Source organism: Felis catus, chromosome B3 (genome assembly GCF_018350175.1).
Source record: "Felis catus isolate Fca126 chromosome B3, F.catus_Fca126_mat1.0, whole genome shotgun sequence".
In the NCBI taxonomy this organism is placed as follows: Eukaryota; Metazoa; Chordata; class Mammalia; order Carnivora; family Felidae; genus Felis; species Felis catus.
Window position 1 is genome coordinate 106849775 of NC_058373.1, and position 17652 is coordinate 106867426.

Consider the following 17652-nt stretch of genomic DNA (forward strand, 5'->3'; position numbering starts at 1 on the left):
TGCTAGTCTTCACTTACTGAGAGTAGCTATCTATATTGGGAGAAAAGAGATTCTTTTTACTCATTTCTAGCTGTTGTTGGATTGTCTGAGGGGATCTCTCCCTGGGGTTATAGAATGCTTCTTATTTTTAATTATTGAATAGAGATCTTTTGATTTTGTAATTTTGATTTTTCAAGCTGCTTTCCTTTTGGGGCCACACAAATTCACTAAGTTATTTTGTATGGATCATGCCCCTCTGTTGAAGGTGGTTTCTACGTGAATTTGATTAAGTATCCCAAATATCCCAAGTTGAAATTCTAAACTTGATTGCCTTTATAAAAAATGTATACCTTACGCTTGCTGAACTTCTCTTTGGCCTGTAGACAACTTTTCTGCCAGAGTCTTCCCACATCAGGCCCTTTGCCTATGCTGACCCCTCTGCCAAGAAAGCTTTCCCCTGATTCTTTGCAAAGTCAACTCCTCCTCATCCTTTAGCTCAAATGCTACCTTCTTTTTTTTTTAATTTTTTTTTTCAACGTTTATTTATTTTTGGGACAGAGAGAGACAGAGCATGAACGGGGGAGGGGCAGAGAGAGAGGGAGACACAGAATCGGAAACAGGCTCCAGGCTCTGAGCCATCAGCCCAGAGCCCGACGCGGGGCTCGAACTCCCGGACCGTGAGATCGTGACCTGGCTGAAGTCGGACGCTTAACCGACTGCGCCACCCCGGTGCCCCTCAAATGCTACTTTCTTACAAAAAGTCTTCTCTGAACACCTGTTTCAAATCATCTCTCCAATCTGTTTTCTTCATAGCACTGATCACAATCTTAATTTCCTTATTTGTTTGCTTTTGTGTCTATATTCCTGATTATAATATCAGATCTTTGAGGGCTAGGACTTTGCCCATTCATATCCTTATCTACTTCCAGCCTAGCATACCATAACTATCTGTTGAACAAATGAATTTGTCTGAAAGGATCCACACCAATGTTGTGGAGCTGTGGCCATATACAGTTCTCTTGAGGTGATAGCCTCCTCTAAAGACTCTCCAAGCCTTGGCCTGTGGTGTTCATGGCGGCCTGCACTTCCCTCAAAAGGCCTAGGAGGAGTCACAGTGGCAACACAAGACTGCTGGCTCGAGTCTGCTCCACCCTAATGGAGCTGCCTCAGTGATGTCACACAGGGCAGGATTCTCTAATCCTTCTCATTCTGTGACAGTCCTTTAAAGACCTAAGTGTTTCATGACTTGACATGGTGCAAGGGGAGGGGGACGATGGAGAAAATAGGACCAGGGTGGGGGGTACACCCCCCACCAACAAAATTAGTTTAGGGGCACTATCCACTGATTTGTACTGCTTCAGGAGAAAGTGCGTAGCAGAGGCTGTAATTTGGGCTAAGATAAGAAAAAGTGAGAAGAAAAGAATGGGGAAAAGAAGGGCAAAGGAGATCAAAAAAGAACAGAAGAAAGGGAGAAGAGTGATGAGAAAAGAGAGAAGAGGAAGACATATGAAGAGGATATATGTGAGAAAGAAACGCGGAACAGGTAATGAAGGTGGAGGAGGAAGAGTTGGATCTCATTCTGCTTGACTTTGTGACTCTTGAGTAGTGAGTGACTGACTTCAGTGGGAAAGGATGGATGGCTGAGGGGAGGGGAATTCTCAGGCGCTTCCTAGAGGGGTCACTTAAAGGGCGACCCTTATTTTGAGAGGCCCAAGCCAGGATGTCTCTTGGGTGACTCTCCTGGGTGGATTCACAATAGTAATTTGGGAACAAGTGATTTGACCTTCACTTTAAATTACGATTGTGGAGGGAAAGAAGAGAGAGTGTTATTGTTAACCAGACTGAGCTTCAGACTCCTCACCTCGGCCCCCACCCCCATCCTCACCGCATGCCTCCCAATTACTAGGCTAATCACATACAGTTAAATTCAGGACTTGAAAGCCCATCTTTCAGAAAATCTTCCTCTTTGGTAACTGTAATGTAAACAGATTTCTGACGCAGAGTAGGATTGTGTTGTACCTATAAAAATTACTAAAAAACAATTATGGGAATATATGCTCACTGGTGTTTCACAGAAACTCACTATGAACATCCCAAATATGTGTAGGAGGCCCAAGCAAAGCCTTTAGTTCAGACGAAAAGAGAACTTTTAACTCTCTTTTTTCAATGTCCTTTCCTCCCTTCTAAATAGTTGGGTTTTGCCCATAGCATATTTAGGAAACATAATATTTAGTATAATAATAAGGAGGGGGATATTATAAGATCGAGCATATTTATTCAGACAATACTAAGATATCTTTGTTCCAAACTTTAAAATGTTAGCTTATAACCCATGAGTTTCCTAGTTCATACCAAAATGTCCCTGCAAGCTGTATCCAGAAATAAGAAATAGTAGGAAGGTACAACTTTATCAGCAGTCTGTGGTACACTGTGCAGCCTTCTTCAAAATCTCTTTATGCTCATATTTTCTATTTTTCTGCCTCTTCTGCTCTAATTGACCCAGATTCTCCTCCAAGTGTAGAACAGAGAGAAGAAAGATATGGGAGCCTGAACGAAGGAAGCAGAAAGATAGGAAAGCCCTTCAAGTTCACTGTGGTCCACTACTGCCATTGGCTGTCCGGGCTCTGCCTTATGAATAAGAAAATTTGTTTTCCAAGGGCACTTCAAATGGTGGTTGCCACATGGGCTTTTCAGTTTCAGAATGGTAATGAGTCCACTAGCATGCAAATCATGCTGTTACTTGTCTGAAGTATTAAGGATTTCAATACAGAACAGTTTCAAAGATCTTTGATCTAATTTCCTTTTTTTTTTTTTTTTTTTTTTTTTGGCAAGTGTATGGAGAAGCAATTAGGAAATGTGTCCTCAGATGATACTGGGACCAAATGCATAAGTGAATTTTATTTTCACGTTGTATACCTGGAAAAGATCCATCGTCATCTTACTCTAAGAAATTCAAACACCATAGATATTGGGTAGAGTGACTTTTGGGTTCCTTGAAGAATGGGCCTCCCAGTGACTATTTGGTGATACTGTTTTATCCTGTTGTCAGGTTCCAGGCCTAAACGTGAAAGGAACAGAAACTTCCTCAAAAAAAGTCATGTAGAAAAAATTGGAAATGCCTTTCACAGCTTCAAAAACAGCTAAGTGTTCGTTGAATGACAAAAAGAAAAAAATAGATTGCTTTTTGATCTAGGAGGTGTGGGGCAAAGTGGTTTTAGGAGATAGTAAGTAGCAATGTAAAAATTGCTACAGTGAGTTCCTCAGATAAAAACGGATAGGACTCATCACATACTAACCTTTTTATTGGCCAGAACACAATTTGGTTAATATTTTCAGGTGTTCTTTTTAAAGTACCTGCCTCCTCCACTGAACTATTTGGTTTTTCTTTGTAGATACAAGAGCATCTTTTTAAAACGCGGATCTTGCTTTTAAACTTCTCTTCCAGCAAATGTGGTATAGGTCAAATCCCTGAACAGGTTAAGCCTCTGACAAGAAAGGGAAAGGCACCCCAGCCAATGGGAACTCGTGCTGGTGATGTACTGCTCCCAGTTCTGATTCATTGGCCGCCTAGGGTTTGTCATTCTATCCCGGCGTCTGCAAACAGCGTGGGTCGGTTTTCCGTAGACCAGCTAGCTAAACTGGATTGTGGCCGCCTGCATGTGCAGTTTCAATTAGGTTCAGTTGATCTCTAACTCTTAACAGAAACAGCTGTTACGTTTCTGATTATCCTCCAGATTTTGAAAAATCTTTAGTTCTTTAAACCTCGCTGGAGGTCGTAGGAGGTCCCCTGTGACAGAATCACGTGACTGTCTAACATGTGCAAATAAATACAATGTGGAATCTGATGACCTACAGATGGAAAACCTGCCAGAAACTCAGAGCATGTGCCCCGTGTATCGGTTGCATTCGCGTGTGAATGGGTGGTTGTAGGGTGTTGCTGCCCTTCGGGACTCGAGGTGTGTTGTAGCAGAAGCACCTGCGTGGGGCTCCCAGGGTCACTGGTGAGGGTGGCTTAGAGCCCAGGGGGAGGGGGTCTGGCCGCAGCCTGTATCCAACAGTGCGTTTAAACCACAGCAGCGAGGCGGCAACCAGGCCGCGACTGCGCCGGAAAGAGGTCGGTCCTCGGTGCTCAGAGAACGGCGTCTCTGCAGGGAGTGGGGTGTGTATTTAATACAAGTGGAAGCGCCGGGGCGGGAGGAGCCGACGCCCTAAGGGGGAGCTCCCGAGTCCCGGCTGGACAGACTGTCGGGCTTGGAGAAGCTCTCGACGGCCGGGGCGCCTTACACTCACACACCCTGTCCAGCCCCCAACGCCGGGGGCATAAGGACCCCAGTGCCGGTTCTGATCCGGCATTCGGATGCTCCGTTCGGCCTTCGCCTGGGGCCCTGGCCGCGAAGGGGCTGCGGCGAGAGAAGCAGGGTAGGGCAGTGATGTCATCTGCGGCCGCCCCTCCCCCGCCTGCCGGCCCTCGCCGCAGTTCCTGCCCAACGACATCCGGGTCTCTCCAGCTGCTCCGCCGCGCCGCAGCTGTAGCGGCCGCTGAGCCGCCGGGGCGGGGCTGACAGAGGAGTCGGGGAGGGGCCGCACGGCGCCGTCGTGAGCGCGCCTGCGCGGGGACGCGCTCGAGGCGGCGGTGGCGGCGGCGCTAGGGACGGGAGCGCGCGCGGGAGCGAGGGAGCAGTGGTCTCGGCGCCGGCCCGGCCCGCAGCTTCGGGTGCTCGGGCGGCTGCAGCGCCAGAACGGGTGGTTGGGGAGGGGGGGTGGGGGGGCGCCAGGCAGGTGGGGCGCGAAAGCGATGAATCTTTGGCTCTTCCTCCTCCTCCTCCGGGACCCGCTCTCCGCCTCCCGCTCCAACGCCCGGATGATCTGAGTCGCGAGGGCGCCGAGAGCCGGGGGCCCGGACGCAGCCCGGCTCCTCCCCTCCTCCGCCCCCTCCCCGGCCTGACCTGGCCGGCGGCCGCCGCGGTGACCCCCTTCCAGCCCCCTCCCCGGCCGCCGTCGCCGCCGCTGCCTTGGCCGACCAGGGACCTGCCCGCCCGCGGCTGCTCCGGGTAAGCGCGACGCTTGGGCCGAGGGCGGGCGGGCGGACGGCGCGGGCCTGCGCGGCGGCGGTGGCGGCCAGGCCTGGGCCTGGGGCCTGTAAACAAGCCGGGCGTCTGCCCGGGCGCTCCCGGGAGGAGACACGACAACTCCACCCCCTGGCCCGGCCTCCTTCCCGAAGCCGGGCGGCGGGCGGCGAGGGGTTAACGCTCCGCGAGGGCGGTGGCGGCTGGGAGGCGGGGGCGGAGTGTTGGTGGCGGCGGCGCGGGGAGGGGGCGCGACCCTCCCGCCGCCGAGGCCGGGCGGGTGTTCGTGGCCGCGACGCGGGCGAGGGCCGCAGGCCATCCTGGCTCGAGAGCGGCGGGCGGAACTTTTTTTCCGGGGCGAGGAGTGGGGCGTCGCGGCGCCCGCCCCCTCCCCCCCCCCCGCCCCTGCCCGCCGGGCCGCCCAGGGCTCCAACCCCTGGGAGGGAGGCCGGGAGAAAGAAGGGGGTTGGCTTCCTCTGGACCGGACTTAGCCTCGAGGCACCAAATTCTGGACGGTTTGCTTCAGGTTTATAGGGGGCTGAGCTGAGAGTGAGGCTCTTTCTGAACTCCAGTCTGTGATGCCTCCAGTTCATTCATTATTAAGGCATCGAACAAATGCATTGGAGTAAATCACACTGATTTCTTCTCGTATTTTTAACTGTGTAAATTGGTAAAAGTTCTTAACGTCAGTTTGATGGTTGAGGTATGGTTCTGTTCTGCCTGTAGATTTTAAATATTTTCTTGAAAGACAGCTGGCTGTGGAGAGCCTTTTAGCAACCGCAGTTTAGATACGTTTTGAACATTTCATCACCCACCTGAGGTCTTTTTCCTTCTCTCTTCTCAAGCACCGCATGGGACTTACAGATCCACAAAGGTCGTTCTTAAGTTGTCCAAAGAAATCTGCGCCGCCCCTCCCCTCCCCACTGAATTTTCTGCTAATTGGAATAATGAGCCGAATGAATTGTAAGAAGTGATTGGAAGAGTAATGGGAGGTGTAAAAATCAGTGGGATATAGGTATTAGAAATTCGAAATTAAAAAAATGGTTCTGAGGAAAAAGGCTTAATCTTTTCAAACTCGCACGATGGGATTTTAAACACAACCACTTTTTTTTTTTTTTTTTTTTTTTTAAGATGCAAAGAGCTCTGAAGAGTCAGGATTTATTTATTTAAACTGTACTCTGCTGAGCTTTCTGAGTTCCAGAGCTCACAGGAGTCCAACTGGGCTTACTCCCCAATTCCTCTCTAATTGGAACAACTTCACTTTTACAGCTTTTATCTTTTTAACATATTGGGCCTTTTACAAATACTGCATTTCTGTAACTCTTTACAGAGTAGAAAACTGATTAGAGAGATGGTGACCCACCCCACTGCCTGTTTTCTAATCCTAGATGTTACCTTTGATTTAATGTTTCTTTGGTCAAAAAATTGAAGCCCAGAGTCACATCCCTGGCCTCGTGTTGTAGTTCTGTTCTTATGTATAACTCACATATGTCTGAATAAACATTCAGTCATGTAGGGATGATTACTTTTAAGTTGCAGGTTGCAGCCATTAATGAGAACTTCACGTGGAAGTTGCTTAAGACATTTTCGATTTGATATCCTCAAACATTTTTCACCTCAGTGAAGTAATTTTATTATGGGAGGGGTATATTAAGACCAGTAAGGTTTGGCTAGCTATCTCAGATTATATTTGAGAAATAACTGTGTTAAATGCTGGCGTCATCAAAATTTCTTTTTTGGTGGAAATTTACATAAATTTGTTTTCACATTCTTTTTTAAAACACGGGTTGTATTTTTTTATATTTTAGATTGAAGGGCTGAAGTGATCATAATTACAATATAACCTGTTGAAGGGAACACTGCGCTGGGAGATAAGAAATGTTTAGTCATGGCTGTGCTCCAAAATATCTGTGTCCATGGACAAATCCTTTAACCTTTTGAGTCTCAGCTTTTGCATATTGGTAAAGCTAAAGTGGTATACTGTATTGTCAAATGCATGCCCAGTTGTTAAATTTTTTTATTCTGTTAACATTGCCTATTCAGTATGCCTTGACCATACCAGGCATTTAGATGTTTCAGTGTTCTAAAGATGTGTGTTACTTAGAAATAAGTGTCTTAATTAAAAGAATTTTAAATTTGTGATTCTTCTTTAGGGAAGATAGTCCTGTAGGTAGGCTTTATTGATTTTTCTGTTGGGATTGGGAAGTCTAGAAAAACTCTTAGGAGAAAAGAGGAAGGAAGAACTCGTAGGTCGGAGACAGGGGGTGGTTGAGACTATAGGCTTGAACAAGCACAGGACCCTGGGTAGTTTGATGTGAAGGGCATTATAAGAACACATTATATCTTTCTGTGAGTTCAGGCTGGGTCTTGCTATCTTGACTTGTTAATAAACCTTTGTGTGAAAATTTGTTTCCTAATACCTAACTTTTTTCCAAAGGAATCTATAGCAACATCATGTTGTCACATTGTAAACATTGCTAAACAGTTACCAAAAACTTACAGTCTTTGAATTTGTTCACATTATGCCTAGACTGTATAATGGCCAACAGAATGTGTAGCTGATTCTGGTTTAACTATGAATGTTTATTTAATAATTTAAAGACTGACATGTCCACAGAGAGCTTATTATCCTTGAAGTGTTCACGCATGAGAGCTGGATTAATTTCTTAAGGTGTAAGTCTATGATCATGTAGAAATAATTAATTATAGGGTGATATTTTGATGATCCCCCTCCTCCTCCTTCTCCCCCCCCCCCCAATGATTATCGAACTCTTGCCTGAGCACCTGCCTCTGAGTGGTACTGATTACTTTCCGTCCTTAGATCAGAGAAGTGAGGCAGCCATGTAAGAAAATTGGCTCAAGTGGAGTCCTATAAGAGTTAAGCAAGAAGATAAAACAAGGTGTGGCCCTGTGAAATATGTGGACGATGGGTGAAGGGAAGGTGTGAGGCAACTGGGCAAAAGTTTGTTTCTTCTTGTACCTTGGGTAGTAATTTTATGCCAGAATGTGTTCTTACATTTCAAATAATGTTGGTGGCAAAATTTTTAAAATTCAGTTGCTTCATCTATTATTGCATTATTAACCAAGAAATTCAATGAATTTCTATCTGGGATGACGAACTGCCCTAATATGAAAGGAGCTTGGGTTAAATGATATCAAAATCAAAAGGTTGATTATATTCTTCTTTTGCTCTTTCTAATGTGCTTCATATTACATGAGTAAAGATTTTGTATTTGATTGAGTCTCCAGAATATATTCCTTGATGATTTTGACCTTTGCAAGTCCTAGCTATCTGTATACTACCTAGATAATCTCTTTACCTAGCTTTTCTTTTGCTGAGGCAGGTAGGAGGAGCTAGAGAAAGTAAAGGTTTAAGAGAGGTGAGCTTCTGTGTACCTTTATCTAAAATCTAATAGACTTTAGAATTTTTTAAAGAGACTGAGGGAAAAGTACTAGATGTTAATGCGTATTAATAAAGTAGGCTATTGATACATGTGTTTATAAAATAAGAGATGTTTTAAACATTCCTTGAATGTGTGATGAAGAAGGGAACTTGAGCTTTTATAATTCTTAATATGTTTATTTGGAATCCATTGACTGAGTTTATGTAGGATCTGGATTGAAAGTCATTAGAGTTTTTGTCACTGGTATGATTTAAATTAAAATCCTATGAGACCAAACTACTTCTAGATAAAGTGAATAATAAAAGCCATAGTTTATTATTTGTCAAGCTTTAATTTTCACCACAACCCTCTAACATATATGATGTTATCTCTGTTTTACAAATGAAGAAATACAGACTCAGAACCTAAGTAACATGCCAGAATCAGAACTATGTAGATATAAAAGTATTTTCAAAATCTTCCTAAGTGAATTTGTCCCAATTAAATGAGCCTTCTTGTTCCTAGGAATCAAAAGTTGAAAAGCTGAATGTTAACACTATGATTCAGATTAAGTCATCCATTACAAGAGTGTCTTCTGAAAACATTCAGAAGTTAAATTCATTTTGTCATTCCCCAAGTTTCAGAAGTCAACAGAGCTAGACAGTTTTATGTCTTCACCTATCATTGTTCAGGTTGAGGAATGGAATCAATATTAAATTCTCAAATGGTTGGTATCCTTAATGAAGGATTAAGGGAAATGTTTCTATGTACATACAGTCAATACAACCACATTAAAGGCTTTAGAGGGGAGAAGGTGGTAGAATTTCCTAGTGGGGTTATTTGGAGCAAGCCACTTGATTTCTCTTAGTTTTCTTTATTTGTCATATGGAAAAGTCTTTCTCATAAGATATTCTTGAAGATTAAGTGAGATGATTGTGTAAAATACTTCTTCTACCATGAAGAAAGTACTAGATAAATAGTAGCTGCTATTGAGTTTGTGAAATCTTGAGATACAGGAATAGAGATTTACTGAGTCTTTGAGCACAGTTTTAGCAGTGAACCTGAAAGCCATACTGTAAGAGATTGAGTAGAGACTTTAGAAGATATTGTAAAGATTGTAGGCATATAGAACTTATAAGAGGTAACGGAAGAGAGTATGATTAGATCTATTTGATTATATGAAGCTGGAGAGGTCATGGGTTTGGAGTTAGTGGTTAGGTGGGAATAGACAGTTAAGCAGAGGATAAAGAATAAGAGTAATAAAGCAACCGTGAATGTTTAGACTAGAGTGATCAGTAAGTGAGGAAAGACAAGGGTTGCTATTTTGAAGAGGAGTTACAGTCTATGATTAGAAATGGGCAAGAAGATACTGCTACAGGAAAAAAATGTGAGAGAGTGAGAAAACTAAATTATTCTAATTAACCAGTTCTTGTTAAAAAAAAAATAGGGAGTCTTTACATAAATATATTAAGGTTTTCAGGTGGCTCCTGTGTCCTTTAAGGTTGAAAAATTGTATTGAAATACTACAGGTCTTGTCACTTCATACCCAGACCATGGTTTCAGCACTCCAGCTGGTCTTTCCCACTTTCATCTTGTGCTGCATCTCCCTCCCCCATTCTATAAACCATTACAAACCCCGTCCTAATAAACTATTTGCACCATATTATTTCTTTGCTCAGCATACTCAGTGATTCCCTTTTCCTCCAGAATAAAGTTTAGAAATCTTTGTTGGGCTTTTGACACTTTCCATGACTGAACCTCAGGACTGATCTATTTCAGCCGAACTGGTACACTTTCCATCTCTAGAACACACCCTGTACTTTTCTCTCAGTGGATTGTCTGTCACTCATGCTAAGTGGTAGCTTGGAATTCTTGCCCTTCCTTTTTCAGCTTTTGCTTTCCTCTGTATCAAAGCTCTTTTCTAGTATTTCCTCTCCCACAAAGCCTTCTCTGATCACAATGTTTCATCTCTCATTTCTCTGTACTTCTGTATTCTATAGTAGTATCTATTGTATTATTTGTGTGGCTTTAATAGTATACTGCTAGGTGTCTGTGTTGTAATTATAATTGTTCAATTTAATTACAAATTCTGACGGGGAAAATACAATAGCTTTTTATTATCCTTGAAGCCTACCACAGGACCTTGTGGATAGTAGATACTCAGATATTTTGTAAATATTAGGCACAATCTACCTGAGAGTGGGAGTGATTGCTTTGGAGGTGGTGGAAAAAGTTAAGAGCTTTCAAGTAGTGGACATTGCTGCTTTTCTTCCTATGTATTATTTTCGTTGAACCTGGATATTTAAGTGTGAAGATCATACAAATCAGAAATGTGGGAGAGTTCTTACACTGGTGTAGAAAATTAGGTTGATTGATTCTAGACCTAATGGTTTCATTTTAATTTCCAGTTAAAGGTTAATAGGACATTCATAATCTTGCATCTCTTTCCAGAGTTATATTTGCAGATATTATGACCTAGGCAACCTTTTAACCGGAGTGGTGGAATCACAGTAATTAGATGATGTATTAGTTAAAGATGGGAGATAATTCAACTGATTTAATTTAAACCAAAATAAATGTCTAACATTATGAATAGTCTGTTCATATGAACCTTAAAGCTAAACTTTAAACCATATCAAACTGTTAAACTACTTCCAGTATTTGAAAAATGCATAGTAAAATTTCCTTTATTGAATTTTAAAATGAATAATTTTATATAGACAGTCTGTGGCTGCTTAGATTCCTTTATTGAGGTATGATACTAATGAGACCAGAATCATAAATTTGATTCTTTGTGTGCCTTTTAAGTTTTTCTAGCTTTAACATTAGCTACTAACACTGATAGCTAATATTATTGAGCAGTATGCCAGGCATTATCATAGAAAATTTTTAATTACTATCTCATTAAATCTTCATATTTCTGTATATGAGGTAGATACTACTGTTAGTTGTATCTTAACAGATGAGGAAATTGAGACAGGTTAAGTTACTTGTTCAGTTTCACAGCTAGTAACAGAAGCTAAACACATGTCGTTGGACTTCTCATAGTTGTTATATATATGCAGTTTTATTGCTTCTGCTAAAAGAAATTGTTGGCAGTTGTGATGGTTTAGAAAATCTTTGATTATACTGGGGTGCCTGAGCGGCTCAGTTGGTTAAGCATCCAGTTCTTTAAAAAAAAATTTTTTTTTTTGATGTTCATTTATTTTTGAGAGAGAGACAGCGTTGTGGGGGGAGGGGGGGAGGAGAGGCAGAGAGAGGGAGAAACAGAACTTGAAACAGGCTCCTGGCTCCAGGCTGTCAGCACACAGCCCGATGTGGGGCTTGAATTCACAAGCTGTGAGATCATGACCTGAGCTGAAGTCAGATGCTTAACCAACTGAGCCACCTACGTGCCCTGATTAAGCATCCAACTCTTTTTTTTTTTTTTTTTAATTTTTTTTTTTCAACGTTTATTTATTTTTGGGACAGAGAGAGACAGAGCATGAACGGAGGAGGGGCAGAGAGAGAGGGAGACACAGAATCGGAAACAGGCTCCAGGCTCTGAGCCATCAGCCCAGAGCCCGACGCGGGGCTCGAACTCCCGGACCGCGAGATCGTGACCTGGCTGAAGTCGGACGCTTAACCGACTGCGCCACCCAGGCGCCCCAAGCATCCAACTCTTGATTTCAGCTCAGGTCATGATCTCACAGTTCGTGGGATCGAGCCTCACATCGGGCTCTGCACTAACAGTGCTGAGCCTGCTTAGGATTCTCTCTTTCCTTCTCTATCTGCTCTTCCCCTGCTCATGCACGCGCTCTCTCTTTTTCTCTCTAAATAAATAGATACAAAGAAAATCTTTGATTTTGAAGCTTATAACTACATTTCCATCATACTCAATGAGTGAATCTTGTGATTGAGCTGGGTCTGAGGTAGACGTGTACACTAAATTTGAAAAGTATAGTGTCATGTGTCACATCATGTCAGCTCTCTTTAGAGCTTTTTACCAAGTACTGGGGCCACTGGCTGGCTCACGTCCATGGAGTATGTGACCTTTGATGTCTGGATTGTGAGTTTGAGCCCCACTGTTGGAGCTTTTTTTTAAAAGGAGCTTTTTACCAAGAACTATTAAATTTTGTTATATAAAAAGAATATAAGATAAAGGCATAATATAACTGGTACCACAAGCCACATGCAATTTTACCTTACTTATGTTCACTGCTTTGCAACCCACTGACATGATTTCATCATTCCTTTATTCAAATGAAATTCTTAGTGAATTTAAGAAGAATTCTTAGTGAATTTAAGAATATAGCACAAGCTGGGGCGCCTGGGTGGCTCAGTCGGTTGGGCGTCCGACTTCGGCTCAGGTCACGATCTCACGGTCCGTGAGTTCAAGCCCCACTTCAGGCTCTGGGCTGATGGCTCAGAGCCTGGAGCCTGCTTCCGATTCTGTGTCTCCCTCTCTCTCTGCCCCTCCCCCGTTCATGCTCTGTCTCTCTCTGTCTCAAAAATAAATAAATGTTAAAAAAAAAAAAAAAAGAATATAGCACAAGCTACCTAATTGGGCTTACAGTAAAAGTTATACTATAAATGGAATATTTCATTATTAAGATTTTTAAAAAAGAAATCTTTGAAAGCAAGGACCAGGTTTCATTTAAGTAGATGTTCAATATTGGATTGTTTAATCCTTGTAGTCCCCTTGCTTTCTGATGAACACATGACAAAGAAAATTGATTGTGAGCCAGAAATATAGCAAACTATGAGAGCATAGGTCACGTACAATCCATTTTAAATTTAGGCTCGTTCTTTTTATTCAAATCTGGGTTATGACTATCTCGGGCAGGGATGTAGATAGATAAATGGGTTTTTTGTGTGTTTTGAGTCATGCTATATGTAGCTTAATTATTTCTCTTAATATGTTATTCAAGAACTATTCTGGTGTTTCTAAGAATGTAATTCATTACTGACTGAATAAAGGCCTTGGCTTTGTTTGTTTGTTTTTGTTTTTTAAGTATTGCTCCTTTTCTTTAGTGTGAGTGGTAGAAAAGTGCATCTAATTTGACATTATATCTATAGGAGATGCAACTTGCTTACTTACCTGTGTTACCAAATTTCAGAAATGAAAATATTAAGGGTAAGCAATGAGTGGCTATATATTGGTTCTTCTCTTGTTTTGCAAACAGGATTGTTTACAAGGTTTACAATTGTTTACAGATTGCTTACCAGGCTTTAGAAAACATCTTTGCAGTATGCCATTATGCTTTAGAATGTAAATAGATAGTAAATAAAATTTTCACTATTTAAAACAGTAGTTATTATCCCTGCTGAGAGTGTGTAAGCCTGTTTGGGATGTTAGGGGCTGATCTTAGAAATAGCAGATTTTGTTTTGCTGTCAACCCACAACTTAACCCTGTATTAATTACTCCATATCTGTCATCTTCATTTTTCTCTATCTATGTAAATGCTTCCTGATAGTATAAGTAAGTACTTCTACTAGTCAGCGGTCTAGTGTGATCTAATGTAATGGTTTGCTATAGTCAATAGAATAAGGAGCTCCTTAAGTGCAAATGAGATTAATTCATTTTATACAGTAAAACTCCCAGACTAAGTTAAAGATACTTTTGTCTAAAATACATTGAAAGTGGATTTCTTAGCTCTCAGAAATTATTCCTTTGTGTCTAAATTACCTTGTACTTGAGGTGCCTGGGTGGCTCAGTCGGTTAAGCGTCCTGCTTCGGCTCAGGTCATGATATCACGGTCCGTGAGTTCGAGCCCCGCGTCGGGCTCTGTGCTGACAGCTCAGAGCCTGGAGCCTGTGTCAGATTCTGTGTCTCCCTCTCTCTCTGACCCTCCCCCATTCATGCTCTGTCTCTCTCTCTGCCTCAAAAATAAACATTAAAAAAAAATTTTTTTTAATTACCTTATACTTTGTTTCTCATATAGAAAAGACTTTTAAAATTTTACCCATTCATGACTATTGATTGAGCAGATAAATAGCACAGGGAAAGAGACTGTATAGGCTCTAACTTACAGTCAAAACTACATCTTTCTCTTTTGTTTCCTCTGGTATGTCTTCTGTGGCATTTTTCAACAATAAGAGTATGTAACTAATGATGTCAAGAAACTTTTAAAAGTCATTAATGAACACTAATCTGAAAATCAGATTTTTGATTAATAGGCTGCACATTTGTTTTAAGGTCCAATATTTTCTTATTAGAAATCAATTAAATTTCTGTAGAGATTTTAAAAATTAGATTATGCATTTTGTAGAATAACAAGATGGAAATGGTAGGATATAGTTTGTTTGCAGAGGTCATCGTCCGGGAATACCTTTCCTGGGTAGAAAAGAATTCCTAACTCTGTTGACAAGAGAGAAGTCATGATAATGGCTGTCACTCCTTTGTCCTACATATTAAACAAGTGTCTGACTATATGCAAAGTACTATGAACAAAAAAGATATAATCCCTTCCCTCATGGATCTTACAATCTAAAATGAGTGAGAATTCACAGGGTCTTCTGTGCTATGATAAGGGTAGAATACAGGATTCTGTGAGCTTATGACTAATGGTAGATCTATTTCCTGAGACAGGGAACTGAGTAGAAGTGGCAGGGCATTGAAAAATTCACTTTAGGTCATGTCATTTGAGGTGTGGCTAATCAAGTATAGGAGGTAGTTGGATATATATATTTTTTAAGCTCTTAGAAAGATAGAATCTTCACTTAAAAAAAAAAAGTTTTCCCTTCCCCAACACCCTTTTCCGTACACAAAATATCTCATCAAAACTTGTGGACTCAGTGAATGAATCTGTTTTGAAATGTATGGACTGAAGTCTTTCTTTTAGAGGCAAATATTTTTTGGTCCTCTTTTCTGTATTTTGTGTAAAATATTTAGAATTGCTACATATTGTTAAGACAATAAATCTTTTATTGTCTTAAATATTTAGTAAGTTTTATTTCCGCTTCTTTCAGGTTATCAGCAAACATATAAATGCTCAGTCACACGGGGGTTTGTTTATTTTAAGCAAAAGGAAAAAGGATGGATTGGCTAAGGGAGTCAGTTATTTTCTAGGTCAGTCTGAGTCTGAATCCTCAAATATGCAAGGATTAAAAAATAACAGACTGGAAATTGAATCCACTTCTGTAGACAGTTATTCAAAACTGAGAAATTTGAAATAGTTGACAGATGAGGCAAATTGAAATTGTGAATACTATAGAACATTCTTAGAAAACTTTAAATAGCTCCATGTTTTCCACATCTTTTCAATGTTTTGCTCATACTATAGCTGTTAGTGAAAATAGGTCAGTATCTAATTTTTATGGTCACTAGAAACCTCAAACTAAATTGAGCTTAGATATTTTTCAGGTAATTATGTACTTCTAAAGTTTACTTTTAAAAATTATGCAGTACATACCTTTGTATGTACTTCTAGTACATACCTAGAAGTTTAATAAGACTACCTTATGGAGCATGTAGTTCATATCACAGCACATGTCTAGAAGATATTGACACATTAAAAATCATGAAATATGGGTCACCTGAATGGCTCACTGGGTTGAGCAACTGACTCTTTTTTTATTTTATTTTTTTATTTTTATTTTTTATTTTTTTCAACGTTTTTTTATTTATTTTTGGGACAGAGAGAGACAGGGCATGAACAGGGGAGGGATAGAGAGAGAGGGAGGCACAGAATCGGAAACAGGCTCCAGGCTCTGAGCCATCAGCCCAGAGCCTGATGCGGGGCTCGAACTCACGGACCGCGAGATTGTGACCTGGCTGAAGTCGGACGCTTAACCGACTGCGCCACCCAGGTGCCCCAAGCAACTGACTCTTGATTACCGCTCAGGTCATGATCCCATGGTCCTGGGATCGAGCCCCACGTTGGATCATGGAGCCTGCTTGGGATTCTTTTTCTCCCCCTGTACCTTGCTCTCCACCCACCCCCCCATAAATAAATAAAAATTTTAAAAATTTAAAAATAAAGTAAATAAACTGTGAGAAAACATGGAGGAAATATCAAAAGCAACAAGCTCTGACTTGCACATACCATGTGAAATTGAGACTGCTGCTCATAGCCTGCACAAAGTAACTATGGTTTGGGTAAGTTGTACATTTTTCTTTAAGTTTATTTATTTATTTTGATAGGGAGAGAGCCATTGAGCACGTGTGTGCATTAGCAAGGGAGGGGCAGAAGGTGAGAGAGAATCCCAAATAGTTTCCCTGCTCAGTGCAGACATGGGGCTAGATCTCGGACCATGAGATCATGACCTGAGCCAAAATCTAGAGTCAGACACTTAACCAACTCAGCCACCCAGGCACCCCCAAGGTAGTTGTATATTTTTACCTAATTCAGCAAAGACTAATTATTTTTGAATAATTTTTGGTCGGAAAAAAATGACCTGTGTCATGGACTTCATGGAAATGCTATTTAGCATAGAAGAGCTGTATTTGACTTATTTTGTTTGGTTTGCTTGGTCACTTTTGGTTTGCTTTTTGAAATTTCATTTTTAAGGTTTTAATTTAGGACATTTAAATTTAGGTATTACTTAACTCTGTAACAGTCTTTTTGCATTATAATTCCTCTGGATGAAATTTGGTTTTTTGGAAGAAATAATTTAAATCAAAGAGTGAAGTCAATATTTAGTTGAAGCTGTAAGATGAAATATTGGGCAGCTAAGGAAGTTTTCAGATAATCTTTGAAAAAATTTAATGTAGTATTTTCCATGTTGTCCCATATAATCTATAGTCATCTTTAAAAATCTTTTAATGCAGGAATACCTGCGTTGCTCAGTCAGTTAAGCGCTGGACTCTTGATTTTGGCTCAGGTCAAGATGTCAGGGTTTGTGAGATGAGCCTCACATCCGGTTCTGCCCTGACAGCTCAGAGCCTGCTTGGGATTCTCTCTCTCCCCATCTCTTTGTCCCTCCCCCCACTCATTCTCTCGCCTGCTTTCAAAAATAAATAAATAAACTTGGAAAAAAATAAAGATAATCTTTTTATGCAAAATAAAATATAGATACAGAAAACCGTGTAAAACCATCTTTTTAAATGGCTTTATTGAACAGTCTTTATTGAGATATAACTCACGTAGCATAAAATTGACCCATTTAAAGTTTGTATCTCAGTAGTTTTTAGCGTATTCGCAGAATTGTGCAACCATTAACCACAAGTTAATTTTAGCACATTTATATCTCCCCCAAAGAAACTTTATACTCATTAGCAGTCACTCCCCATTCTCCTCTC

At 41.2% G+C, this 17652-nt stretch overlaps 1 protein-coding gene across 2 annotated transcripts in view; it reads left to right on the forward strand.

Annotated features, from left to right (window-relative positions):
• The first annotated feature begins 1205 nt into the window (after positions 1–1205).
• PPM1A (protein phosphatase, Mg2+/Mn2+ dependent 1A) overlaps positions 1206–17652 on the forward strand; it is a 51757-nt gene continuing 35310 nt past the window's right edge. Inside the window, exon 1 of one of the 2 annotated variants that reach the window (XM_006932902.5) lies at positions 1206–1522. In XM_006932902.5, coding sequence (XP_006932964.4) covers positions 1231–1522 — 292 coding nt within the window. In that variant the 5' untranslated portion in view covers positions 1206–1230. Of the gene's footprint in view, positions 1523–4898; positions 5031–17652 lie in introns of those variants that run through there. The other variant, XM_023255742.2, reaches the window with a different exon arrangement.